General features: G+C 36.9%; 3 protein-coding genes across 9 annotated transcripts in view; all 3 read left to right on the forward strand.

Annotated features, from left to right (window-relative positions):
- The window catches only part of LOC135681246 (cyclin-dependent kinase 5 homolog), a 29,953-nt gene extending 22,204 nt beyond the window's left edge, over positions 1 to 7,749 (forward strand). For all 3 annotated transcript variants that reach the window (XM_065195611.2, XM_065195612.2, XM_089111885.1), the window contains 9 exons: positions 1,183 to 1,243; positions 1,517 to 1,576; positions 2,232 to 2,325; positions 2,727 to 2,781; positions 3,492 to 3,540; positions 4,277 to 4,325; positions 4,973 to 5,063; positions 5,721 to 5,772; positions 6,560 to 7,749. In XM_065195611.2, coding sequence (XP_065051683.2) covers positions 1,183 to 1,243; positions 1,517 to 1,576; positions 2,232 to 2,325; positions 2,727 to 2,781; positions 3,492 to 3,540; positions 4,277 to 4,325; positions 4,973 to 5,063; positions 5,721 to 5,772; positions 6,560 to 6,614 — 566 coding nt within the window. In that variant the 3' untranslated portion in view covers positions 6,615 to 7,749. The remainder of the gene's footprint in view (positions 1 to 1,182; positions 1,244 to 1,516; positions 1,577 to 2,231; positions 2,326 to 2,726; positions 2,782 to 3,491; positions 3,541 to 4,276; positions 4,326 to 4,972; positions 5,064 to 5,720; positions 5,773 to 6,559) is intronic.
- A 2,365-nt stretch (positions 7,750 to 10,114) lies between these two features.
- On the forward strand, positions 10,115 to 24,287 carry LOC135681245 (uncharacterized). The gene is made up of 9 exons (XM_089111884.1): positions 10,115 to 10,870; positions 11,190 to 11,501; positions 13,306 to 14,752; positions 14,950 to 15,438; positions 15,862 to 15,942; positions 17,004 to 17,300; positions 17,881 to 18,012; positions 18,462 to 18,602; positions 21,137 to 24,287. The coding sequence occupies exons 1-9, from the start codon at positions 10,757 to 10,759 to the stop codon at positions 22,873 to 22,875; spliced, it is 4,752 nt and encodes a 1,583-aa protein (XP_088968010.1). The 5' UTR covers positions 10,115 to 10,756; the 3' UTR covers positions 22,876 to 24,287.
- Positions 24,288 to 26,462: 2,175 nt separating this feature from the next.
- Positions 26,463 to 27,915, forward strand: part of LOC135681250 (titin-like) — a 133,134-nt gene continuing 131,681 nt past the window's right edge. For 2 of the 5 annotated variants that reach the window (XM_065195617.2, XM_089111874.1), the window contains exon 1: positions 26,476 to 27,099. In XM_065195617.2, coding sequence (XP_065051689.2) covers positions 26,970 to 27,099 — 130 coding nt within the window. In that variant the 5' untranslated portion in view covers positions 26,476 to 26,969. Of the gene's footprint in view, positions 27,100 to 27,199; positions 27,784 to 27,915 lie in introns of those variants that run through there. The other 3 variants (XM_089111880.1, XM_089111876.1, XM_089111875.1) reach the window with 3 other exon arrangements.

The raw sequence follows: 27,915 nt of genomic DNA on the forward strand, positions 1-27,915 counted from the left end.
TGCGTATTGCTTCATCTTATTATTCAAAAACTGATTTGCGATCGTCGTTTTTGTTTCTTGCTAATTTGTCTTACAAAGGGGCTTGTTGCAAAGCAGTGGTTGATGGAACTTTCCATTAAAGTTTAAAATTACTTTGGAGTACTTTTCTCACCCGATATCGCACAAGTAGAAAAAAATTGATTTTGCTGTGGTCACACTTTTTTGGAAGCTTAAATTATGTCTAGATAAAACGAAGCTTTTTTATTTTTCAATGTGTGTTATCTTTGATTTGATTTTTCATTGTCTAAAACACCCAAAAATTTTAATCACAGTCAATGAAATAGAAAAAACTAAATGTTCTACATTTGGTTGACCGAACATCGAGAATATGTGTTGCTCAAGGAACTGTATAACACACCGAAAGAGGAGGAGTAAGAGCTTAATATTGAATGGCTGGGAGTCGGTTGTTTCACCGAATGGTTTGATTTCAGGTGTGAAGGTGCCTCAGTAATTCGGGAACTACAGCTCTAAGGGTCTGGGGTTTTAATACCTACCGTGACCAACTTTTATTTAGAGTGAGAAAAGTCGTCAGTTCTCTGTAATTCCAGGTGAAGGAATCATAAGGTATAATCAAACCGAAAGAAAGGACAATAACACCGCTCGATAACCATCACGTCCCAATCATCGAAAACTTACTTCGAAAGCTGTGTAGCAACAAGTTTACAATAAACTCTTTTTTTTATAAGAACAATTTTATAAGAACACGAGCCTCAAAACTGGTCAAACGTTAAGAACAAATTAAGAACAAGCTGAGGCTGAGCTTCTGCAAAATGCAATTTTGAACAACGTTTTTTCTCAAAATCGAGGATTTTTAGCGATGTGTAGGTGCTTTTTCGGTGAATATTCAAATTTGTCAGCAAATTAAGGCTGTCTCACTCACTTTGTTGGCAAATGAGGCCTGAACACCTCCTTAGAGCGAAAAAGCTAGCAATAGCACTGCTTACACCCTCTTAATTTGAGAACAAATTAAGAACAATCCAGCCTCAGATTTTCGAAAAAATTAAGAACAGTCAGCCTGAACTTAAATTTACTGGTTCTTATAAAAAAAAGAGTGTATAAGTTTACAGCCTTGCATCATTGGCTAATTTCAATTTTGAATGATAGCAATTCTTCTATTTAGTTTCTTTTTCTCTTTTACCTAAGGCCTAGCAAGATCGAAGACCGTCCCATCAAGAACATACTCCAGCGAAGTTGTGACCTTATGGTAAGTTTACCAAGGTACATTGACTGGCGGATGCTCATTTGAATTAAATGTTCGCAGATATGCAAAGTAGGAAATAGAATATAGGACTCAGGTTTTGATTCACTGAAAGCATACGCTAAGTCATATATGACTATATATGTCTCTTGTCGCAGAACCAATCAGAGAGTACCTTTAACGCCGTCATTCAGAATAGTGCTTATTCGATTTAAGCATCGTTGTCTTCATTTTTGAAGTCATCAATTTCAAGCAATAAACTCAACGTGTTATTCGTAGGTATAGGCCACCAGACGTGCTGTGCGGCTCCAAAACGTATTCTACATCATTGGATGTTTGGTACGTATCTTTAGATAAACTACTTAATATAAAAAAGATCTTCAATGCAACGGGATTCTTCCAAGCTGATGACTTTTTCGTTGATAGGATGATGTCATAAGAATATATTTTTAGAGTTTTGAATATCGGTCAAATAGCCTGGCGAAATTCGTAAGGTTCCTAGTTTTTTATTTAAGTTATTTGATCGAATGTAAACAATTCTAAGAATATGTTTTTCTGACCTAACACTTAAATACTCTAAAGCATTTTGATAGGTATACATTGAGATTTCTGCAAGCATGGAATCCCTGAGCTAGCTTTTGTTACCAGATTGATTGCCTTAAAGAAATAACTTTGTTGGGCAGCTTTAACATACCCCTGCGATTAAAAATTTCCCGACTGTGGGGCGTCGTTTCGAAAAATCGAATAACCCGGGCATTTTCCCTTGTTCCCAGCAAGCTGGGATTTTTGTCTTCAGTCAGTCTCAAGCCACTTTTTCAGAGATATGTCCTACCCCCTGCCAGCCTAAGTCGAGTTTAGCTGCCCTTTTCTTATTTACCCCATATCCCCCGTGAAGGAAAATGCTCGTTAGGCTGTATTGTAATGTCTTGCTGTTCCAGGCATCAAGCTTGAAATTCCCTTTTAAACCCTTGTGACGCCTTACTTTTCTTTGCAGGGGCGTCGGTTGCATATTCTTAGAAATGATTACTGGGTTTCCCTTATTTCCTGGAACAAAAGGAGTTAAAGATCAGCTGGATAAAATCTGGAAGGTTAGCTATAAGATCTTATTATTTCGTGTTGTTCATGACATTTATCTGTGACAGATTTTTGTGTTTCCTGTTGGTACTGCATGTGTTTGGCTTTCATGACAATGATAGAAAAGCAATGAATATTTTCTGAATCAACGATTTGCTTGTCAGCTGTTCTCTAGTAATAAAAAGACCTTTATAATTCAGCTCAAGTGTCAAGTTTTAGTTAATTGGTTGGACGCTTCACAGAATTGATTCTCCTTTCGAATAACTTCCACGTAAAAGGACTGGACCCATTTTTGAATGCCTGCTATGAAACGTCAATTCTTAGGAACTATATATTATTTTTGATGTTTTTTTGAATGGCTAGAAATTTTAGTTATGTGAATGTGCAGTTTCTTTATGTTTATATGTATATGTAGGTTTGTGGATCCCCTGATGGAGAATGGTATAGCACTTATAATCTGTTTACAACTGGTAAGTTTTGTTAAGTTCACCTTTTGATCATTGCCATATATAATTTCTGGAGAAGGTTGGAAACGAGCTCTTCATGTTAATATACAATTGTGTAATGCCTTCAGTTTTGTTTTAAGTTAAATCCATCAGCACTCATATTTGTATAATTTTTTCCAACTTCTTACGGGTTAACCAAACTAAAAGGTTTGACTCAATTTTTTGCATTCTATTTGAATTACCAGCCGCTCCATTTCCCTACGCTTTTTAAAACTCATAAAAAGCTGATTTGCACAAATAAATTTACCTGCACCCTGGAAGATTATTTTTTATTGTCATTATCAAATAGTGATCCAACAAGAGTGTCCTTTGATATCGAAGATCTCGAGCATAGGCCTCCAAAGATCATCAGCCGAGTTTTTTGTAGACTGCTTGTGAATTTTACTGAGGAGAAATAGTTTGGCAAAATTTTGTGTTGAAAAGGCCAAGTACAGAAAAGGCAGCGAAATCACAGCTATTGTTATCAATGACATCAAAGGCAATCGACAGATTTTGAAGTGGCTTAAACCATCAGTCAATCAAAATTGGCCAATCAATGATCGTAATACCACTCACACGTTTAGTGATTGGCCGAAAGTTTATCAACAGACAGCTCGAGCCATTTCAGTATCTGTCGATTGCATTTAATTGACTTATTGTCTCTACACATTTATCAATATGCTTTCACATTGCAGAAGACTTTGATAATTATTCCGAGAAAGATATCAGCGCCTTTATCCCAAGGTAATCATATATTTTTTCCTATTAATTTACACCAATAATCATTATTGTCTAATACTCAAGGTGCGCTAATGATTTACGATGAAATTATTGTGGAGATCGTTCATTTTTAGAAATGATAATTGACATCTAATGTTGCCTAAAGATTGCTGAAAAGAGAGACTTCTAACTTGGCGACTTTACTATTAGAGAACTGTAACCGAATAAATGAATAACAGAACACGAGTAAATAAGAATACGTAAGGACGGACTATTTACATAGGCAGGGGGTATACTAGTCCAACACTGATAGTAGAAAAATGCCATTCAAAGTGCACCCACTTGACTCTAATTAACATTGCATTATATCTACCATGCACATTTGCAAGAGTCTTGCATCGTATTTCATGGAAGGCTTTGTTTTAACTTTCCTAGCCTAGCATTCCCTTTACATTTTTATAAAATTGGTTAATGTCTTTGTTATAATGAAGATTTTTTACCCCCACTTTGAATCGTTACTGCCGATTTTTTCCAATTTTCTCAGTTCTCCAGCACTTGAAATCTAAAGTAAATTGTCGAAATATGAACATTCATCGATCATTTGACGTTTTCAGTTATCCACTCCCTATGTCAAATTTGTTTATGATTATTTTTATATCTTTGATTGCTTATATGTTTTTGTTCTGTTTCGTAAAAAAATTGTTGTCAATTTTCTGGGATTGCTTTACTCTTCTCAACAAAAGTTTTTTTTTCTGTCCAGGCTTAACGAAATCGACGGAGCGGAAGATATTGCTTCAAAAATGATACAGGTTTTTTGTTATTTTATGTCACTTTCTTCTGTGTTTTATACTTAGCTGAAAACCTTTTAAATTTTCTAGCTTCCAAAGAGCACTGAATTCATTTTTGAGGTTTTCTTTTTTCAGGGTTTAGGGGGGCTACTTTTTCTAAATCTCAACTTTTCCTGTTGTTTTTTGCAACATCTTGTGCAAGAGCCCTTCTTGTTATTTTGATAGCACTACGCCATTGCTTTTAATCACCTGAATTGATAAGAAGTGTCAAAAAATATAAATTCATTTTACAACTACAAAGCCCAAAAAGGTCTAACATCATGCTCCTGTCTAATATGTTCTGTCAGCCCTGGTTGACAATCCATTTCCTTTTGTTCCCATGTTTTACGAGGGATTAGATCGATCGCTATATATTTTCTTTACGCATTTTATTTTTAGATAATAATAAGTCTCGTCCTATCTTGCCCAGCTCATACAATGCATGTAAAGAGGAATATATAATACAACAGTGTGGGAATTATTGAAAGCTTAAGATTATTGAAAGAACAGTGCACCTACAGTGAATCTATACACTTTAGACTTTTCAGTGTAAATCTCTAATATTGAAGATCCAATACCGATCTACTTTTGTATTGTTACTTATATATTGATACAATTGTCCTATCCAGTGTCACCCAGAGAGACGAATAACTTGCGACGAGGCATTACGTCACAGCTACTTCTCGGACTTACCAAAAGAGGTTTATGTTTTGCCTAACTGTAAGTTCTAACGTTTTGTTTTGTCTCAGTTGAACATAATGTTTGTAGTTTCTTGTTGAAAGGTCCAGTTTTTTATATTTACTGATAGAAAGCTATTTCCCCTAACCACATGTTTAAATTCAAACTTTATCAATCCGCAAGCTTGTAGTCAGATTTTTGTTAGTTGGGTCGTCTCATCGGCAAAATTGGCACCCCATGTTCTATTATATTTTTATATATAGAATAAATATGTTTTTGTCTTGTCTCAGAGTCCAAATGTAATACATCTGCATCGAGTGCGCCCCCACCTCCCCCCCCTCCCCTTCGCCCTCCTCTAAAAACGGGCATCGATCAAAGTCACCTCGAGAGAAAACTAGCTGCGGGAGCAAACCTTTGTTTATATAAAGAAGAGGACATTAATCTATTGTTCAAAACAATGACAAATGATTAGGGCGGGAGAGGCAATTACCCCTCCATTTATTAAGTTAAGAATGGCCCTGGCATTGAGATCTGAAAGTCTTCATATCAGTTTGAGCTCGGAATAGTCGGTAAGATTGTGAATAGGGTAGAATAGCGCTATCAAGCCCCATGATCAACCCATTCGTGTACATTCCCCATGTGTATGCATTAGATTCTGATGTATCATTTGATTTAAAGTATTTTTGTTTATTTCCCTAGCGGCGTCAATATTTACAGTTAACGGTATTGTTCTTGAAAAGGAAATAGAACGGTAAGCTGTGTGTAAAATTTTGCTTTATTTGAGGTACGGTTGATCTTTGTTAGATGCTTGATTTATACTGGCAAGATTATGGCCTAAGGTCCCATTTATACCGTATTCGCCACGAAATTCGACAACCGCATGATTAAACTACATCTCATTAAATTCAAACTTATTTCATTTCATGATACGAAGATATTTTTCTTCTTGAAATGAAATTGGAGTATGAAACAAGGTCGTCCGCCAATTTCCAAAACCGAAATATCCAGAAGGAGGGGGGATAGGGTCCATTGAATCCTTGAGCAAAGATCAAATAGCTTTAACACTCTCTATGGGAACAAGCCGCCTATTTTGCTAGGGAAATTACCTGTCCAAAGGTTGCAATCCAGTCTTAACAGAGCCTTATAACTGAGTGTACCCTTTGAAAGTCTTGTTATAGCAGAAAGGTATACAGGAACAAAGCAATACGACGACGAGAGTCCAATGTCACGAAATAAATTTTCAAAATAAATTAAATTTTAGAGTATACTAATATTTCGCCCCGGCATACAGGGCTTCATCAGAGTAAATGAAACGAACGCAGGGTAGGCTTGTTATGACATCCTACAAAACAGATTTGCTGCTTTAACAGATTCAATGAAGACTTAAATGTCGCTAGTGTGCAGAGCAATAGAATGTCATGGTAGTACAATTGAAATCGTTCTTCATAATATTTATTTTAGTTAAAGGACTTTACACAGGTATTCTCTTTATCATATTGGTCTTATATATCATTTATAAGTTGCTCGTTATTTTCTAGACCTCGTGAGACGAGAGGTGGCGTGGATGAGTCCTCAAAAGGGTATATGGTTTAATGATTGTGGCAATGCGATGCTGGTGCCATTGGTTTTCCAAGTAGAATGTCAGCTAGATGGCCGATTCTCTAACAAACATTATACCATCCCATAGTCTCTCATGTAATTCCGTTTAATTAGAGAGAGGGGGAGAGAGATGTAATCCTTTCCTTCAAAGTCGCTTAAAGCGAAATTGTATTTGCTAGAAGCAAACAATATTCATGAATTTAATTGAAGTTTTCTTTATTTTGCAGCTTGCTTAAATAAGCAACCTCTATGTAGGTCAATAATTTGCTTGCTCTTGCTTTTAATAGATTCATCTTTGCTTGAGCCGTGTCAGACGCTTTTTAGAAATTTAGTGTACTGAATAGTTTTGTGGTGTTTTGCTTTTATTTCCTTTTTTTTATCCGCAAGAACAACCATTACTTTTACGTTGAAGATTGTAAGAATCGGGAATAAAAAAATTGATTCCAATCGTGAATATTTTCTCCTTCTAGTGGTGGTCGTCCAGCCAATTTTTTCAATGTTGACAAAACTTTGGGCCTCTCAGAGAAGTGATTACACCTTTTTAAAAGCAATGTCCCTACAATTAGCTTTCTTCAATGGGGGTGTAGCTCGGTTTGAACCAATCAACGTACAAGAAGGTTGGCCTAAGCCAATCAAATCACAGATCTGTCGAGCTCAATTACGAATTTCATCGGCAGTTTTAACGATGTATATGAACACACTGCCTTTACCTTTTTAGCAAACGAAATAAAAATATTTCTATGTCTTTATGAGGTGTAAGCTTGGTTAAGCATTTTGTCATTTATTGTCATAGGATATTGTCATTTAAACCTTTGACAATTCATATTACGGTTACTTTTCCTACCAACATTTCTCTGTTAGTTGGTTGGTAAACTGTTTTAGGTTTACCTTTTCATTTCCCAGAAATAAATTTGAGTTCTAAGAACTTGTAGTTTCAGATGACTTGCTTTCTTCTAACTCAGGGTTTGATTTAGTCGCTTATTGCATTTGTAAATAATTATTTGTAAATAGTGTTCGCGTTGATTTCATTTTTTCGGTTCTAGCTGCTTGCTATAGACGAGCTTTTCAACTTTGCGTAGAATCTTTAGAATGAAGATAGCATTCATTTGTACAGAAAGGTTAGATGGTATGGAAGCATTTTTCTCTCTTATTCTTCTCTCGTGCTGCGATGGCTTCTGTTGACTTGGAAGTCACTAAGTTAATCATGCACAAGATATAACTTTGCTGAGTCATTTAGCTCTTAAAGGCAATCTGTCTCGTTGTGGATTGGGATTGGTTAACGAGAACAATAGCTGGAACAGTAGCCTAAACACGATTCCAGCGCTCCGCCATATTTTTTACAATGCGATAAATTAAAGGGGGACTGGAAACAATAAAAATCCTTCTGTTCTTATAACCAATCAACGTCGTGACAGATTGCCTTTAAAGCAAACGTCGTTTGTGGCATGTTCGTTTGCTCAAGCAATTTTTAATATTTTCTAAACAAACAGTAGGGTAGTCATGGATAATGCCGGCCGCTGGGCAATCACGGACAAACCTCCTTAGGAATATTTTTTGAATCTGTCATGAACACTAATAGAAAGATTTTTAAAAGCATGTTTGGGTACCTTTTTATGTTTACTTTTTTCTCTTTTTGAGCCCCTTTGCTGTGCGTGCTAACGAATAAATTTGTTTTGAATGCATGTCAGTGAAGTGAGTGGGCCTAAATTTTCTCGATTTTCTACTCTTCGAAATAACCCTATTTTTCAACGCACTGAAAGCCTACTGAATATTTTTTCCCAAAAGGCTCTGTATGCCGGCAGTACATCATTTGTTTTTGTCATCCGGCAGTACAACTTCTTTCAGTCAAAAAATGTTGAGAAGCTTGTGGATATTCAAATTATTGAATATATATTATGCAATGTTGTCCTGCCAAAAACTGACTAAAACCTTAGCAATGAAAATTATATGATGTGATTTCTAAAGATGATCGTTAAACTGCGTCAGCTGAATAGACCATGTTCAGGTATTTTCCCTCAATTGAATTGCAATATGTTCTGGGTAAATTTTAAACGTATTTAAAGAAAGGCAAAATATCCCATTTAGTTAATTTTTCATCAGTAAACAGAACCCTCCAAGACTAAAATTTTTCCAGAATATATATTTATTATCTCCTTTCTTCCCCCTTTTCAATTTTTCTCTCTTCTCCGTCGAATCCTCATCGCCCTATTTTTGTGTCCCTTCTTCCTTGTATTCTTTACTTACGATGTTTAAATTTGCCATCGCATAATCAAAAACTTTTTGGGACATTGGCAGTGGTGTAGTCGTAAATATTTTGAAAGTGTAACGAAAAAGTTAGAAACAAAACAACAATTTATTAGTTTTTTCTTCAAAAATGTAAAACTTAATTTTGCTTTTTAAAACAACGCAAAAAAAATACGTTTTGTCTTTGCCCACTTTCTTGTTTCCATTTGGGCGACATTGCCTGCCCATTGCCAGTTTAACTTTTTTGATTTTTCTACACCGTCAACAACTTTAGTGTGTGACCTTAATATTTCATTTCTCACTTGTCTAGGCTTGTGACGTTAAGCATTGCTCATCCCACTTCACGGTATTGAATACGCTAACAGCAGCAACAACTTGCGTGCTTTCTAGACATCTAATTTTCAAACATTTAAATGTGATTCTGTCTGTATTTCTCAATGGACGGTGGCTACTAAAAATATTTATACAACTGCATCTTTGCGGAGTTGGATTGCATTTGTCAAAATAAGATAGTTAAAATAAGAGAGTTAAAATAAGAGAGTTAAAATAAGATAGTTAAGATAAGAGAGTTAAAATAAGACCCCTGTTTAAAGGTGAAGCTACCAACAGTATTTTTGTTTACCATTTTCGCCAACGTGAATGAATAGGAGCAGCTCTTTTGTTTGGTTCACCTCTTCTTTCTCGTTGATGAAAGCGGTGCTTTTCTAGCCTGCGTGCAAACTTTACTTTCGGTTTCGAAGGAGAGCCAGGACGGAACTTGTAAAGTTCCGTATTGGTTCTCCTTCGCAGCGGAAAGTAAAGTCTACACGCAGGCTATATCTTTTCCATAGAGATATTGTAAAATGTTGCTTAAATCGATTGATTCTCAGGACCTTTTAAAAGTCAGAGGATGGCCAATAAATGATGCGACGTAAATCGCTTAAATCTTTCCTTCTTTTTTTCGATAAAATCGTCCCGGCAGCTACATAACTTGCATGCTAACAACGGCATAATAATTAACGCGTGACATGGGCATAATCTTTCTCAAGAACTATCCCAGAGGTCTTTCAAAACTGATACAACTCCTACAAATATCTCAAAACGACTAAGAGCAAAACGAAGGCGACAAGATCTTTCACAAGCATCTTGCCCCTAAAACGGTGCATGCCTAAACTGCTTTCTCTTGCTGCTACTTTTCCATAATTCTTACTGCCTAAGATGAAATACGGGGCTCCTATATATACTGAACTAAAAACAATAGACATTCGTAAATGAAACGGTGAAAGGAAGTAATTTACTTAGTAACGAGTGGGGTGGGGTAGCGCGATATCCTTAAATACTGGGTTGCTATGGCGATCTACTTAACATGCTGATAATTGACGTAGGTATGAATTTACTCATAATAATAGAAAGATTATCCTAATACACGTGATAGAAAAATGCGGAACGAGCAAGGAAAATTACAGATAAACAAAAGTGATTAGGTAAGGAAAATTAAACGAATGGACTAGAGAGAAAGACCTAAAATTAGCAGTATTACAATATCCTATCTCTATGGTCTTTTCACAGTGATCCCTCTTTCAAATGAATTCGCTATGAACACTGAAAGTTCCATTCAACAAGAGTTCTAATGCGTCTCATGGTAGAGGTCTTGGGAATTTGAAAAAGAAAGAGGTTTTTACCTATTCTATCTTTCTTTCTGTATCATCTTTTGAAGTAAAGATAAATTCCCGCAATGAGGCTTATTTATCAAAAAGCGTGACACATACGCACTGCGGAGGACTCTCCCTCGTCTTTAGAGGGAGGGCAAAATGCAAACATTTAATTTGTGCATGGAAACTGAAGTCAAAAGTCAAACATGGAATTTGAGGTTAAACATGGTAACGTGAAAAACAGATGCTTGCGTGAAGAAAATGGATAACGTTGTTGATAAAAAGTTATCAAGGCTTAGCCGTGGTATTGGAACACAGAGTGGACAGCTTATCCGTGAAACTCCTATCTACAGCAGCGAATCTCCTCATGAATTTGTAAGTAACTTAATTTTAGGCCTTTCCTGACCGCCGTCACCACAACATAGGCTGTTCATTCTAAGATTGATGTCTGATCGATTGGTTTAAGAGTCCCCTCGTTGTTCATTTTACAGCTGAAACAGTCATATGAAAGATATCGGAAATTTTCTTATGTGTATGTAACTTTGATTTAATTTCTAAGATAAGACTTTACATGCTGATATAGCATATTTGACAAACAGACTATATTTGCAGTTTTGCATAATTTTTTGCCATTGAATTAGCTCTTCTGTGAATCCTGATAAGCGTTGAATTTTTCATTTTATACTCATGTCAGGACCTATCAAGAGAAAGAAGCAAAGATTCACTTGATGATCTTTTCTTACTGCGAATAAGTGGCAAAAGTACAGGAAATGTTCCTCAGTTTAACCAGCAACTGCATAAGCAGCCAGGACATGGAAAACGAGTTAAGATTCACAAAACGTTTTCAACAAGATTAGGAAGCCTAATCTTGTACACCGATAGTTTTTACCTTGGCAAAAAGCAGAAACATAAAAGAGCAAAGAAGAAGCAGCATAGTAAAATTGAAGAGCTCCAGTATGACGGAACAGTGGAAGAGCTCACAGATTCAATTCTAAGATTTGGAGATGTAAGTGACTTTAATTGACCTTTTTAAAACACAGTTCATGCTCAAGATTGGAAGCAAGGGGGGGGGCTTATTATGAAAGGGGCTACATTTTATAGAAATCAACAAACTGGAGCACTGGATGGAAATGGTATTAATCCTACTTCTGAGTTAATTTTCCTTTTTTTTAATGCTCCTTGAGTAAATGCTCCAGATTGGTTGTAAAGCCTTTAGGAGTAAACGATTGAAGATTGAAGAGCGACAATATAGGTAGGCATTTATGGAGTGGAATCAAATTCCTATGGGTATTGCAAATGTAACCAACTTATTTGGATTGTGCAAAAGTTAGTAATTTTATTGGTAATTTTGTAGCACTTGCATGGTTTGAGTGCTTCATCCATGAATTAAGGTGATGATAGTAATGGTATCAAAAATACTTTGAAGTGGTTTTTTCCAAATGTATTAGTTACAATTTTCCTATGTGGAACTAAATTGAAAATTGGTAATCTTGTTATGTTTTGCGATGTGTCAGGATATTGCTCTATCACACCTTTGCCTAATGAATTACAGTCCATTGTCTATGTAAAATGAGATTTGTAGATAATGTGTTATCACCATTAGTTCCATAGAAATTTTTAGGCTAAAGTAAGCTTTTTATTTGCTAAAATAAGCCAAACTGGAATTAACTATATATACTTGATATTTTGATTAAATACCGCAAATCCTTGAAATAGCCTCCCCCTCCAGAGACTTATTTATTTAAACAGTTTCAAGATGAGAGCTAATTCAAGGGGGGGGGGACTTATTTGAAAAGGGCTTATAAAATGACGTCCAAGTTACATTAAAAGAGCTTTTAGCTTTTTAACAATTTTCAAGTTCATTTCTTGCAATTTTGCTAAATAACTTTTTCTAAAGTACCTAATCATAAATCCAAGCATTAAAAATTTTCTATTCCATAATATGGACCCCACAGGAGCTTATTAAAACATGGAAATTAGCATGTTCAAGGTGGGGGATTATTCAAGGTTTAGGCTTATACAAAGGGCAAATCAGAGGATTTACATTAAAAGTAATATTATAGTTGGTAGCTCCTTTTGTTCAAATACAGAGATTTTATATGCAAAGTACCCTTTAGAAAGGTGGGAGTTTATATGCTTAGTACCCCCTTCAAATTAGCACAGATTTTATACATACATCACATTTATATCCCTTTTTGGATAGTCTGAGTATAAAAGGCAATTTGGGGTGTGGTAAAAGGTGTGGCACCTATAAGGACCAAGCAAGTTAATATTGGCAAATTCGGCTTACTGCTATTAATTTTATTCTGTGAAAACTAGTACCAGCAACGACAATCATTTTCTTGGAACAATTATTTTCTTGCAGTTTAATATAACCTATTTTTCTAAATTGCATCTACAGTTGTTTACATTGAAGAACATTTGTAAGTTAATAAAGCTATATGTACTTGACTCAAATACTCTTTTTCACCTTATTTGAAGTATCCTAAACAATTGGCCAAAAATTTGTAATTTATCATTCTATTTACTGAACAACTTGAAGCTGAAATTAGATTTAAATTTTTACCTAATTGCACTTGTTGTTTTACCTTTCAACTCACTGTCTTCATAAAATTATGCAAACAATTCTTGTGCAAAAAATAAGAAACAGCGTGGTGAAAAGCAAACATACTACGAACATCCTCAAACATCATCAACGAAAAGCAAACATCCTCAGAGTATGTAACGTCAGAATAGGAATCAAAATAGACCAATATCGTTCACAAATCGAAAAAATTTATCTTAACATCATTCTTTCGATAATTTTTCAGGGGAACTTCATTGTTTTTTCTGGCAAGAAAGGCATGCGCGATGAAAAGTTGGTGTCCGTCAGACCGGGATATTCGCCAATACGTTACATTGCGAGCGTTTCTAAACTATGGAACCCTGAAAGAGTTGAGAAGTTACTGGAAGAAAAGGCCTTGACAGAACACCACCTGCAACGATACAAGAAGATAAAGCTACCCAAAATTGACATTGTCCCTTCAAGTGACTATGATCCGCTATTACGAGATCGACCGAAACCTTACACGCATACATCGTTGCCAGATTTATTTCATCCCAGGGATCCAGCTCCTAGCCGAGTTGATAATGACGAAGATCAAATGGAAGACGCCTCGAGTGGGTATGCAAAGAGCTTTATATCTGATACTAGGAATCTGGAGAGACGAAGACTTGTGCGGAAGAAGACCATGCAGATGAATCGTCTGGATATCAATATGCCAAAGAAAGACACTGACAATGAGAAGCATCGCAAAATTTTGGAAACAACCGAGGAGCAAAATGATGATTATGATGATGATGATGATGATGTGAATGATAGTATTTCCGATTGGGCAAATCTTGTTGAGAAATCGAGAAACGTAGTCGACAAAACATTTGATGATCTTTTTGAAAAACGACAAGAAGAGGAGGATGCCTTACAGGGGGGTGTTTTTGGAGAGGTCTATGATGGTCGTGCAAAACACGGGGGTCATGCTGACAAAGGATCGCCGTCGGACGGTCTACGAGATGAACAATCGCTTAGTAGTGTAGACTATGCTTCGTTAAATCCACAGCAAAAAGCGGAACTGATTTCTCATTTACTATTACAAGGAATTGGGAAGGAGGCATCGACAGTTGAGCAACTAATGAGCGATGACCAAGAAGAGAAGGGCACTGTTTCAACTGAAAAGAAGATAGATCTATCAGAGCAAGTCTCGTTCCCAGCAAAGCAGAGACATGGCTCGTTTTCGGATTCAGGTAGCGTTAGAGGGTTCAGGGGCAATGCTCTACATAGCAGCCTTCCATCAACAAACTCAAAAGCAAGCTCCAAGCCTAAGAGTCTTAAAGATAGTCTTGTAATATCATCTTTGAATAAGTTGCCCCCGATCAAATCTGAGCCTGCTACACCGAATATCAATGGGAAAAAGGAGAGCGCAGGGGATTTGCGCAGCTTTAAATTGCCTGTGATACCAAAGAGAGGAACAGGCTTGCTTAACGCGAGAAAGTCACATAAGCTTGAGAACGAGAAGGATGGAGAAAATCTGTTTGTTGGTGGACGGGGAATCGAGGTTAACGATGTCAGAATTGATATCAAGGATGCTCAAAATGACGACGAGGCTGACAGCGAGAATGATGATGGCGATGATCTCATTAAGGCCTTTAGAGAAAAAGCGACGGTAGAGGAAGATCAAAGAAGACTTCAGGCTGAAAATGAAGGGTCACCTCACCAGATGGGTTAGTCTTTAGATAATATTAATCGTTTTCATATTATTAAGAATACAGAGTATAACGTTTTATTAATTTTCGTTTTGCTAAAAAAGAAAAGGTTTTTGTAGGAATTTTGTTAAATAAAAACAGTTAGGGAAATAACCATATTTTGTGCATTTAAGTTAAGAACTGTGGCCTGTATTTACATGGTATCTCTTTTTTAGCCCCTCCAGCATCAATTGAAAGTTCCACCGGGAAACAAACTCCGGACAGTGGCCGAAGTACTGGAACTGGCCTCACAGGGGTCAGTGACCTTAATGCTGCACAGCCCGAGGAGAAACCTGCTAAAGAGCCTATGACCCCTGTGGCAGAGGAATCTTCAAGATCATCTAAGGCGAGTAAAACTGTAAGCAGGGAGGGCACTCTAAATGGGACTAAGTCTAACGTAAGTGGAAGGCAAAGGAGTTTTGAAAGAGAAAGAAGCAATCGCATAAGTTCTTCAATATCTAAAGAAACTAGAGATGAACTTGTTGATAAAGAATCATCAGATTTGGTTGGAAGTGGCCATCTTGCAGAAGAAAGGGGTGCCCTGCCGGAGGAGGATGAAAAAGAGAATGAGGCGGCTATGTCTGTTGTTGATAAAGACGAAGATATTTTGAATAACGTCGACGAAGAGTCTTTATCAAAAGCTGGAAGTTTTCAGAGTCAAGATGGTGAGATTTGTTGATTATAAATCGCATTTATTAGACTTTAGTTTGGATTTCCACTGAATTCTGTGTGTTCTCTCGTATGTCTTGAGACGAATTAAAATAGCAAACAATTTTAAGCAGAAAACAAAATGGCTGTTGCACGAATGATTTTGCGATTATTATAGAATTCTTTGGTATATTAATTAGCCTTTTCATTGATGTTATGTGGCTTTATTACCTAGGCAGTTTCCACTTTCAATTTATAACATCAATTTCTCTTCCTAATTAAAGTTAAGTCACTAGTTTGCCAATAATATTGCTTATTGCTGAAGGCCTAAAATCCTTTTTTAAGTAAGAGCGTTGCGTTCTTAAACTGTTTTCTCTAAGCACTTGTTTCCAAATCTGATTATTGCTTGTTGTACATAATTTTAGTTCATGCTCCTTCAGTTGCAGAGAGCGCTTCTTCATTGCACGATGAAGGTGTTTACGTCGAAGAAGAACAGGCAGATCTTCTCATTGAGAAAAAAGGTATTATCTGACCTTTCTACGTCGAATTACATATCAAAACCAACACCATTTCTACGTCGAATTATATATCAAAACCAACCCCATCAGACATTATCGTCTTTTCAATCATTCCTGATAAGTATAAGCTTTAAATTTGCCTCTTAATTTGATTTGAGAGTGTCAAGTGGACGTAATAAGGAACAAGCTTAAAAGTACAGTTTTTGAAATGCCAAAATAGTGCCAGGGACAAGGAAGTTTCGCCAGTAGTCTCGGTACGGTTTTTATTCGTCATCACTTTGAAATAAAAAGTTAAAAAAGGATATTCTCTGAAGTTTATTTGAATGATATTGCTGACATTTGGTGCCAATCACATCTGTACTTTTTGTCCAATATTTGGCACAGATTGGGAGCTAAACAGTGCCAAATAAATGCTTTTGTAACTTACCACGAGTGTAATGCTAATTCGAGCGTTTTGATGAAATTGTTTGAATCTCCATAGCCTGATTTACCCTGGAATCAAAACATATGATACTGTACAAAATCCAGAATGGCGTATTTTCTGTTTTTATGGTTCCTAGCATGGGTAAATGATATTGGTCTACTTTCTCAACATTTCGCCATTGTTTGTCCTAGATATAATTTATCACATGTAAGAAGGAAGTTATGCAGGATAATTAAAATTCAGTGTTCCGGTCGCTTTGATTTTACTTTTTTAAGAACACTTGCATTAGTTTTGGCAATATACGCTTCGTATGTTTTAGCACATTTTTAGGTATTCTATGCCCTGGGATGTTGAGACTGGCACCAGAGGCCCGTGGCTCCAATTCGAAGAAATGTGGCACTTTTCATAGATGTGTCCTCTGAAGAACACTTGGAGTGCCCCTTTTTGCTAAGACATAATGCTCCATCTTACCTGTACCTTTGAAACTTTCAAACGCTTAATCCTTGCCCTTTCCTAACACGATCAAAGTTTTCAGATTACCCTCATTTCCTTAGAATGCCAGATGGCGTATTATTTGTAGATGGTAAAGGTCTAAAGGAACCTAGAAAGAGCTCGATTTTTATTTGTTTTTACATTTAAGATGCTGAAAACGACGATGACCAAAATGACGAACTGCCTCATGAAGCCACGTTCACAGACACGAAGACTGTTTCTGACTCCATCGATATTGTGATAGAAGAAGATATGAAATTTGATGATGCTAAAACAATTACTGAATCCTTAGCCTCGAGAAGCAGTTCAGGATTTTTGCAAGTGCAAGCGAGAACGGCGGCTGAAGCTGCTCTTTCCAGGCCTCGATCTGGCATGGATCTAATCGAGGATATGAAAATAGCAGCCAGTGAATTTGGAAAGTTGTTCAGTGATAATATTTTGCGGGGTAAAACTCTTTCGGAATTTTTTTTATCTTGAAATCATTTGCTTGCAGAACTTTGAATTTTGTTTGGAAACTTGTATCTTGGAATTATGTTAGACGCGCACAATAACGACCCGGAAACGAATCGAAACGACTCAACCAAGCAATACACTCGAAAAAAACACACAACTTCTTCTGCATCATTTAAGAATCAAAATTCTTCTACATCATAGCTCGAAAACTTCTCTCTCTACGTCATTTAGCATCCTTTTTTCGTGTATGTCTCTTCTTTCTTCTCTTCTATTCTGGGGGTTAAACTCCCCATTCGTATAGAAGGTTTGTCTGTTATGTAGTCTGTTATGTAGAAGAATTATGAAATGAAAATATTCTTCTTCAATGTAAGATTTGCCTTATATACTTTTATTTTGTTAGTTTGTTGACAAGAGCCTGAGAGCTCGGTTCAAACAGAAAGTTTTTACACGTTCCTAGTAATCCTGGTTATTGAGCCGTTTCTAACCAGTTATTCTTAAAGCGTAATCCAAAAATGTGTTATAAACGTTTCTGTATCTACTTGTGTTCAGCTTTTGCTTTTGTCTGTTTACAGAGGCGAGTAAGTCATCGTTGTCACGTAGAAGAACGCGATCTGACGCTCAGCAAAAGATCCCCAGACTGAAAAACAAGAACAACAGATCCCAGTCGATTTCAGTTCTTTCTCAAAGGTCCAGCAAAAGAATGGGTAGGACACATTTTCGTTTTCAAATGCAATATGAAGCCGAGTACCAATTTATTTTTGTGTCGTATGTCGTATGATGTTTTCGGAGTTTATTTATTAAATACAGTTTAGAGCCCTTTTCGACTTCTTGGACAAAATTGATAGGAAGTCATTTCATTCTCAAATAAAAGCAGCTTTTAAGACAGGCCAAAGAAGTTGATCAAGAAATTTAGTATTTTTGATTGCAAAAATTTTTATCAGCTGATGTTCTTAAAAGTATTCAAGTAAAAAGAAATGGAATTACTTTGTCATTCATTGTATTCAGTTAATTTATTGCCTTCGATATTGTTTCGGCTCTACAGTTGAATTATACGTGACTTAAATATATAGTGTGTGCTTAAAGTGTCCTTGTACCGTTATTTCTTTTCATGAATCTGTTTATAATCTTTACCAAGATGTATTCTTTTTTTAAGAACCTGTTGATATCGATTCATTGAAAGCCAACGTAACTGGTCTTGGTGCAATGATTGACAAAAAGATTGTTGATACTAACAGACCCTCACCCTCTTCAAATAAAGAAGATAAAGATTTGGAAGAAAAAGAGCCTAGTCAAGGTAATTTGTGTTTCAATTGGCACTCATGCAGCTCTCAAATGTTTGCCTTATTATTTCATTTAGGTACTTGAATACTTAAATTTTATTAATGGGTTTTTTAATTTGTTATTTATCCATGCATCAACGATAAATGATTGTTGCTTTACCATTTTTAAGGAATATATTTGAAAGTTTTTGTTATAACCAGTGATATCGAAATCGAGTAGCATCCTAAACAGTGAATCTTCCTTGCTTATGTTCAAGACCCGTTTGTAGTTCCTTGCCTTCCTTCTTGTGGCTATTGATCCAATGAATTTCTCTTATATGAAATATTTTCTTTGTATATAAAGAATTTTACGTTTTTGTTGTATAAGTAATAGTGGTCTAGGTTTGAAAAGTAAAATGGTCTTATTCACCCACACTGTGATGCCTTTTTTTCTGCATCATTTGAAACCTCCATCTGTGCAGAAAAATATTTCTTAATCTATCTACAAACGCTGATGCCTTTTCCAGCTGTGTGAATTTAAACTTTAACGAGTTCTGCACATAGTTTTTTCTACGATTCGCTATTAAATTGCTGCTACCTACCATACGGACAATAAAGGATGTTTCTGTTGGAAAATGATGTTCTCGGATGAATAACTTTTCATGGTTTACCATCGCGTACTAATCTTTGATTGTTTTGTCATGTGCTTCTCAGAGACCTCTTTATTCCCTTATTTCTGTTGATTTGTCGAAGAAAGTGTCTCAGCAATTGCACAAAAACAGACAATGTTTCAAGTTTTTAGAAATTGATGGAAAATGATAAATCGGCAACGATTCATCAGAGGAACCTGCAGTTGTTTTTGGTAGAGATCTAAAAAACAAAATCAAATCTAAGTGCTAGCTTGATGGAGCCAGTTTTTGAGGAAAAGAAATACCTTACAATTTATGGTGTTCCGATAAGCCACAACTACCAAACCTAAAAACAACTTGCCTTGGAATTGATACTGTCAGATATATGGGGGAAAAGAATGCGAGACATTATCATGGGAAATTAAAAAACCCTCAAGATATTCCAAAGAATTATTTAATTCCAAAAATGCAAAATTCATATCTGCAGACTATTTAAGGTTTTGTCCAAATTAAAGTTTTTTGTTGTAAATTTTTTAATTTTAACTACATCTAAGTACTACGAGGGTCACTCCAAAATTATTGAGATATTCAAAAACCGCAAGAGGCATCGTGTTCAAATTTTCACAGTTTCTCAAAATACTCTCCACTGGCTTCCACACAAAGTCTCATACGATAAAACCACATATCAAAACAATGGGCCCATTTTTCCGCAGCCAGGTCAGAAACAGCCTCGTTGAAGGCACTAACTGCATCATCAGCGCTATCAAACTTGGTTCCGCGAATTTTTTCTTTCACCGCTGGAAAGAGAAAGAAGCCACAAGGTGCCAAATCAGGTGTATAAGGCGGGTGGGTCATCAACTGAACTGAATTTTCGGACAGAAAGTCGATGGTCAAAGCAGCTGTGTGAGCGGAAGCGTTGTCGTGGTGCCAAAGTAGACCTCTTAAGCCGGTCCTTGGACGTTTATTTCGCCCAATTTCTAGAACCTGTGGTATGCAGTGGTTAACATACCAATCCGCGTTCACTGTACGACGGTCTTCAACTTGAATGGTTGCGACATGACCCGTCTTTGAGAAAAATGACGCAACCATCCTTTTGCCGACGCTTCTGGATCGCCGAAATTTTTGCGGCGGGTTTTCACCTGGAAGGATCCAGATTGAGGATTGGCGCTTTGTCTCCGGGTCAAATTGGTAAACCCAACTTTTATCGCCTGTCACAATGTCATAAACCCGTTTCGACTTCCCTTCATTAAATTTTTGCAGCATAAACTGGCACCAATTGACGCGCTGCTCTTTTTGCTCATCTGACAAGCAATGTGGCACCCAGCGGGCAGCAACTTTCCGAACTTGCAGGTTTTCATGCAAAATTGTGTGCAATGCTGCTGATCCAATCTTTACGCTATCCTGCATCATAGAATAAGTCATCCGACCATCTTGCCTTAGCATCTTCTCCACAGCGGCAACTGATTCTGGCACAACAGCAGTTGGGGGCCTCCCTGGGTGGGTCTCATCTTTAAGGCTCTCCCTCCCTCTCTTAAATTCGCCAAACCATCGAAAAACTGTTGCCCTTGAAGGTGCATTATCTCCAAATGTCTGCAGAAGTTGAGCTAGGCACTCTTCTTGTTTCAGCCCCCTTTTAAAATCATAATAAATCATTGCGCGAAAATCACGTCTTTCAAGCTCCATTTTTAACAAATAAGAACATCTAAGGTGCTGAAATTCAAAACCCTTTTTTATTTTTTTCCCGCGCTTGAAATTAACAAAAATTACAAAACATGGGTGAAATAGATGGTACAAGGCACCAAAAAAATTTCAAACTGATATCTCAAGCGGTTACTGAATATCTCAATAATTTTGGAGTGACCCTCGTATACTCTCAGATTACCGGTGGAATATTTTTTGAAACCTTCAAGGAATGTTATTGTCATATTTTTGGTTTCCAGGGAGCCGTGGGGTTATTGAAGAAGATCATAATTCGTTGGTATCATTTCCAGCCGTTTCCTCAAAATCAGATACGTCACCAAAAGATATTCAAATGGACATTATCAGTTATGTCGCACCAGATCGAGAGGGGACTGGGACAGATTTGGTCATACATAAGGACACTGATGTTGTGGACGCGCCTGACGCTAATGCAGTTGAGACACACCCAGACACTGACGAAGAAGAATTCCAACAAGCATTGCAAGCTATTGTGGAGGAGGTTAAGGACTTAAAAGAAAAGAAACCTCAAAAGGGAGGGAAAAGAATTCGGAAATTGAAACCGAGTCCGGAAGAGAAATATAATATAGTTCGTGACAGAATGTCCGCATCTCCGCCGTTTCTTGCTGGGAAAGTCAAGGATTCTAAAGCACCAAAAGGATTAGGCCAGATTGAGGAGACCAAAAAAAAAACGAAAGGGAAAGCAGCCAAGAAATCGAAGGAAACAGTGAAAAAATTAAAAGTTAAGAAAGATAACCAGAGGAAGAAGAAGGTAACATTCAGCGAAAAGGTCCATGTGGGAGAAACCAAAGAACCCAAAACTGAAACAACAACAGAACAAGCAAAAGAGCCTGCTGCAAAAACAGATGATGAAGACAAAGAAGAATATTCTGCGGAGGAGACTGCGTATGACAAATATGATGTACCAATCACCATTAAACAGGCTAAGGTAAAAGAAGATTCAGCTACTGAAGAAGAGAAGGAAGAAGCCCAAAAAGAAGATGCCAGCGAAGCAGTACGTAGAAGCTCTCAGAGCTCGAAAGAAGAAAAGCAGGTGGAAGATGCTGAAGCACCAGGCGTTTTACAAAAGTCGTTCACCTTCACCAGCTCGACTGGCAATGAATCTGATGCCTCGTTAATGGTTTCTGGGAACGAAGAGGGTGTCGGTACAGACAGGCACATGGATGCTCGAATGCAGAAAAGGAAAATGGAAGCAGAGAGGAGGAGATTGAAGGTTGAGCAAAGAAGAAGAGAAAAAGAAGAAGCTAAAAGAAAAATGCTAGAGCAAGCTGAAAGGGAAGAAAGGCTTAAGCAAGAAGCTGAGCAAGAGATGATACGAAGGATGGAAGACTTTAAACAAAAGAAAATGTCGGAGGAAGAAGAACAGAAGAGGAAGCAAGAGGAAGAAGCGAGGAAGCAACGCAGGCTTGAACGCGAGCGTGAAAGGGAGCGTAAGGAGAAGGAAGAGCTAAAAAGGAAGATGGCCGCTATGCAGGCTAAGCTGAAATTGGAAGAAGAAATGCGACGTGAGCAGGAGAGAATCGCTAGGGAACACGAAGAAGAATTGAGGCGCCAGGAAGAAGAGAAACTCAAAGAAATGGAAGAACATGAACGAATAGAGTATGAAAAGAGGAAACGCGAAGAAGAAGAAGAGCGTTTACGGTTGGAAGAAGAAAGGAAACAGATAGAGAGAGAAAAACGACTTAGAGAAGAAGAGGAACATAGAATAAAGATGCAGAAACTGGAAGAATTCCATAGATTATTGCTAGAGCGTGCGAAGTTCTGGGAAGGGATGAAAAACAGCAAATGGTTTTTAGAATGGAATCAACGACTTACCGAAGCTTTTACGTTCTCATACTTTGATCTGCTACCTGCGATAATGTTTCAGTTTACATCACTTAGGCCTTTTACGCCCAGGGAAAACAAGAAACACGCTACGCTGCCTCCGATTAAGGAAGAGAAGCAAGAACCTGGGTCATAATTGTTACAGAGAATGAGATAGAATGGTAGCTAATTGGAACTAGAGAGCATCCTCCGTTGTCAACAAGCTGAAAGTTCCTCCGTAGTTATTGGAAACAACCAGATCAGAAAGCACTTACCAGATCTGCTGTACTTATAAAAGGAATGGATGCTTGCAGAGGTACTCAAGTTTGTTTGGAGAGCCATTCAGATCATTTAACAAGTGTGGTTGCATGTGGGGATTTCCCTCACCGTATGGTCATTTTGTTGGGTCATCCCCTTCTCTTCTCTCATCTAGATGGAGGTATCGCTTGTCCGATTTAGTTCTTGATTAGAAAGAGAGACTCGATGAAGTTCTTAATTATTTTGCCCTCTTCTGATATCTTGGTATCTAAACAATGATTAGCTATGCCTTTTTTCCTTGATCAAAATATCTAAACCCCTGAAGATTTAACATTTCTTATGTTACACATAGAGTTTATGTGAGATTATTTTTTATCTCTAAACGTAGAGGGAGATTTCTTCCTTGCACCTCATAGATCTCTAAGGCACGCAAAATATGATTGCTCTGTTCAAACGTTTTGTCCTTTAAACCAAAGTTGACCAGAGTAGATAATAACAGATACCTTTTCTTACAACGTGGTTGAAATTTAAGTTACCAAAAACTGAAAGGTTACCTTTATTCCGGATCTTTTAATACCTGGATTTGCACGTTAATGCAACGCTATCCCCTGAAAAATGCCGTTTAGAAAAATGCATCAACATTTAACAAAATCTGCTCTTCAATTCTTTCTAACCCGCTAGACATTATCCCAATCAAATTGCCTTTTTGGCACTGAAAAAGGCAAAGTAAGTGAATTTTTAGAAGAGGCAAGCTGAGGAGTCGGAATCTCATTTTATGTCGGTTGTAGAGGCATCGATTGGAGTAGGAATCGTAGAGGCATCTTTTATGTGTCAATTAGGGCTTTAAAGCATATATGAACATTCAAGAACATCAAACGTACATTAGTATTATCTAAAAAAATAGAATCCTTTTTGTGAATTACACACAAGAATTTATGAAACCAATCTCTGCTAGAAAAAGGTTTGGGAAAATTTGAGATGTCTAGCCCCTTCGTGTTTTGGAAGTGCCCCCATCCTAGTTTATCATAACAGTTAAATTCCCACTTTATGATGGGCGTACCCCTTTGGGTCAAAACCTTTTATAAGAACATGCATGTCATTTTTATACCAGACTTATCCATTCACTAATTACGTTTCTATTCAGATAACGAATATAATTTTATCGTCAAAGATTCTTGATTTGTGATTATTGAATAGTTTATAGTTAATAAAAAGTAGAAATGTTAGGGTGATTATCATGATTAAATCATGTCTTTAATCAAATGTTTATAAGTATTATTAATCATTTTGATGTATAATGAATGTCAAAAATTGTTGTTATCTTGGCTGCATCCAGACTGCACAAAACTTTTGCAAAATTGTGCGAATAAAGGAGAGGCCACGATAGCAGACTGCTCGACGGACTCCGGAGGAAATCTTGCGGCGAAAAATCGATAACATAGTTTTGTATAAGGAACACCGCAACGCAACGAGAATAAACAACAACAAACACACAAATCAGCGATGGCTAATATTTCGTTCGGGCATACGGGGCTTCATCAGAGCAAAAGTTTTGTAAAATTGCTCTTTCTCATTGCTCTTTTTTCAAAATATCAACAGTTCTAAAATCCAATTCCAAAATTCATTTCAATTTTTTTAATGTCTAAAGATTTCCAAGACGGGAGAGGATCTGAATTCTGAAACCCTGAAAAATTAATCACAAAACGATATATTTGCAGAAATGTGAATATTCATTCGATCTAGAACCCCCTCTCCTGAAACTAGAAAAACCAACATTGTAAATACATAGTTTTAAATATGTAGATGTTTTTGACTTGGAAAACATATTGTAATATATCTTTTTCATCTCTAAAATCCTATATTTCAATGACATTTTGTTTTATGTTTGTACCCGGCAGGACTCAAATAATAGTTTGTAACATTCCGAACCGCAGGGCCCGCGCTACAGGGGGCCGTGGCCTCTCTACTTTTTTGTGGAATTAAGATTGAAATCAGCTCAAATTATGTCTACAATCGTCCACAAAAATTGTTAGACTGCTTTTCCTTACCACCTCGCAATAATGCCAAAGTCTGTTTGGCGTATTTATCCAAAAGAAAAACTATAGAAATTGTTTTGTAAACCATTCGTAATTTTGACTTAGGCTCCAGACAGACGTATTCGTTGCTCAACCCTTCCACCGTCCCCTTTCTCCCCGGCCCCCTCCAAGCAATGTTGTTTGTTGAGAGTTGGTGAAATAGTTGTAAATCATGTGTGCAAAGACCGTATAAAATAACAAGATCTCAACAACATTTCTTGAAGGGGGAGGGGATCAAATACAATCCTACTAGATTACTGTCAATAAATTTGTTTTGATTTCATCATTGGTATCAACATATTTCGTGAAGGATTGTAGATTGATCAATATGTAGATTACAACAAAGACATTGAACAACAAGAGGCCCACAAGAAAAACGGCTTCAGCGAAATGATTGCAACAAGTTGGACTAAAGAGAGGGAAGAAAAAACTTTGTTTACGTTGTTGACCACCCCTCTAGTTTAGGATCAGTTGCGTGGCGCCTGGAACCAAAGCAAGTGTTGCCATAGCAGATGAATCTAATCATATAATTGTATTGTATTGTATTGAATTGTATTGTATTGTATTGTATAGATTATTTAATACTAGTTTTTACAATAGTGGACCCACACTAATTATGACTAATATAAAGCAATTCCAAGGATTGCATAAGACAGTTCATTTACTGCAAAGCGAGTACGCGCAACTGTTTTCAAGGAACCAAGTTTTTATCAAATTGTTGAATTATCTGCTATTTTGTACTGTCTTTGTTGATTCCGGGAGTGAATTCCAGATTTTAGGCCCTTGAAAACTTAGTGATCTGATAGCATTCAAGAATACTTTCAATTTTTATAATTCATAAAAGCTCATTAAAAAAATACTGTAAACTCTGTGCTGACCATTTTTCGAGAGAGGGGAGCTAATCGATTTATCACGTTACCTACCTCTTTCAATTCAGGAAAGTTTCTTATAACGACTCATCCAGTTAAATTGTTTAATTAAGTTAATTGATCAATGACAATTAAGTTTTGAATGAAGGAACCCGGGCCTTTATTCGAAACGAAACTAAGATGTATTTTATGAAGCTATTTTAAGACGAAATAACAACTCTCTGCAAACCCTTATTGTTGTCCATGATTAAATTATTCACTCATCATCCTCCGTTTCCTGGTTTTTGGGTTACGAAAGTGAGCTCGGTCTAACGGGTAAGGTCTGTTGAAATCGATAAACCATTCCATTTTGAATTGTTTAAATACACATTTTCCCAGTTAAATGTTTTATTTGAAAAATCAATATTTGACAAGGATTTACGAGACCGCACATTGACGTTTCGGTTTTATTGACACTTGACAAGCAGGACATGTCAGTCAAAAAATATACGATAACTCGGCTGGCAGTATTGTCAAAAAACCTTGACATGTTAAAAGCTTCTTTGTCTACATAGGTTTGCGTTAATATCATATCTGATACGCCAATTTTTAATAATTTTTAGCCAAGGTAATACGGAATTCAGACTTTATATCACTTCAATATCAGCGCTTCGCGTTGTTAAGATGGCTGACTTAAAATGACTTTCGGCGTAAGCCCCCTTTTCCCGACAATCATTGTTTGGTATTCTGTTGTGCAGAAGGTCCCGCTCTGGCCTAGTAACAATTCCTTTGTTTTTTCACGTGTACAGTTTTTTTGTTATCAAGGAGCTATTAAGGCAACAATTGTTTTGTTTTGAAAATGTTCTAAGCCGAAACGATTAGTTTGATGACCGAGTGAATACTACCTGCCTGGTCATCACACACGCCGCTCGATGCTGCGAGACAAATAAACATGCAGGACGTGCAATTGCAGCCTATATAGTCCTAGGAGTCGTTGCTTTAAAATTGGAGGAAAAGTTGGGATGTGACTTGAATTTGCCTATCCGTTCAGCGCCCTTGATTATTTACAAATGGCCTCTGTTTCTGAAGATGAAGAAAGCGGTGCTAGCTTCTGGAGCATAGCAAAACGAGCCACGAAAAGGCCCTCGAATAAACGAAGCAAATCAACTTCGGATGTCAGGAAAAGCCCTTCAACAAAAAGTTAGTAACATTCCTTTACTGTGATTCAAATGCAGTGATCTGGAAACCGAATTATCAGCCATGTTTTGATAACAACAAGGCGGCCTTAATACTGACAAATTAATATTTTGACTTATGACATTTGATTTATGCAGCAGGAAAGGATAAAGGGTTGGCCCTAGAAAAAAAACGTTTTAAATGCCAAATTGGGTGTTTCCTTCAAGATAGTGGGTTTCAGAACTGAGTATCGTAATAGACAAAATGAAACCCAATAGAGGCTTTCGTTTTAATCGCAACATGTATCAAAGTATTTGTGTGAAAAGGAAAGGCTTTGAATGGCCTAACTCGGCCCAGCATGGCTCCCACAGCACAATCTTCCTCATTGTTTCTGCCAAGGAAGTAAGTCCGTGTTAATCAAAACGAATCATGGGAGGTTTGTGCTTGGATTTTCAATTTGAACCCCGAGGCCGCTGGGTGCATTGTTTAGAATGTTTACTGATAAAATAAAGTTGAATCAACCTGCAGTCCGGCGAAGAAAAAGCATCGATATTGTCAAAAGCAAAGATTGTGTTTTAGTTCAATAAAGATCGTTTAAAAAGTACTTTTTGATTGAAACTTTATGAGTGAAGTCAACGATGGAAACGGTTATATGCTGTCAGGGTTCTGGAGCTGAAGATGAAAGCGAAGTATCATTTATTCAGCCAGGTTTAGAAACTGCATTTCAATTTATTGTAAATCGTTTTTGCTAAATGCAGAAATTGTATTGTCATAAAAATTTCACGTCTGCATTCGTATTTTTGCATTTTGCAAATCATTTTTTTGCCAATTTTTTACGTA

Source organism: Rhopilema esculentum, chromosome 12 (assembly GCF_057945365.1).
Source record: "Rhopilema esculentum isolate cy_ngs chromosome 12, ASM5794536v1, whole genome shotgun sequence".
Taxonomy (NCBI): Eukaryota; Metazoa; Cnidaria; class Scyphozoa; order Rhizostomeae; family Rhizostomatidae; genus Rhopilema; species Rhopilema esculentum.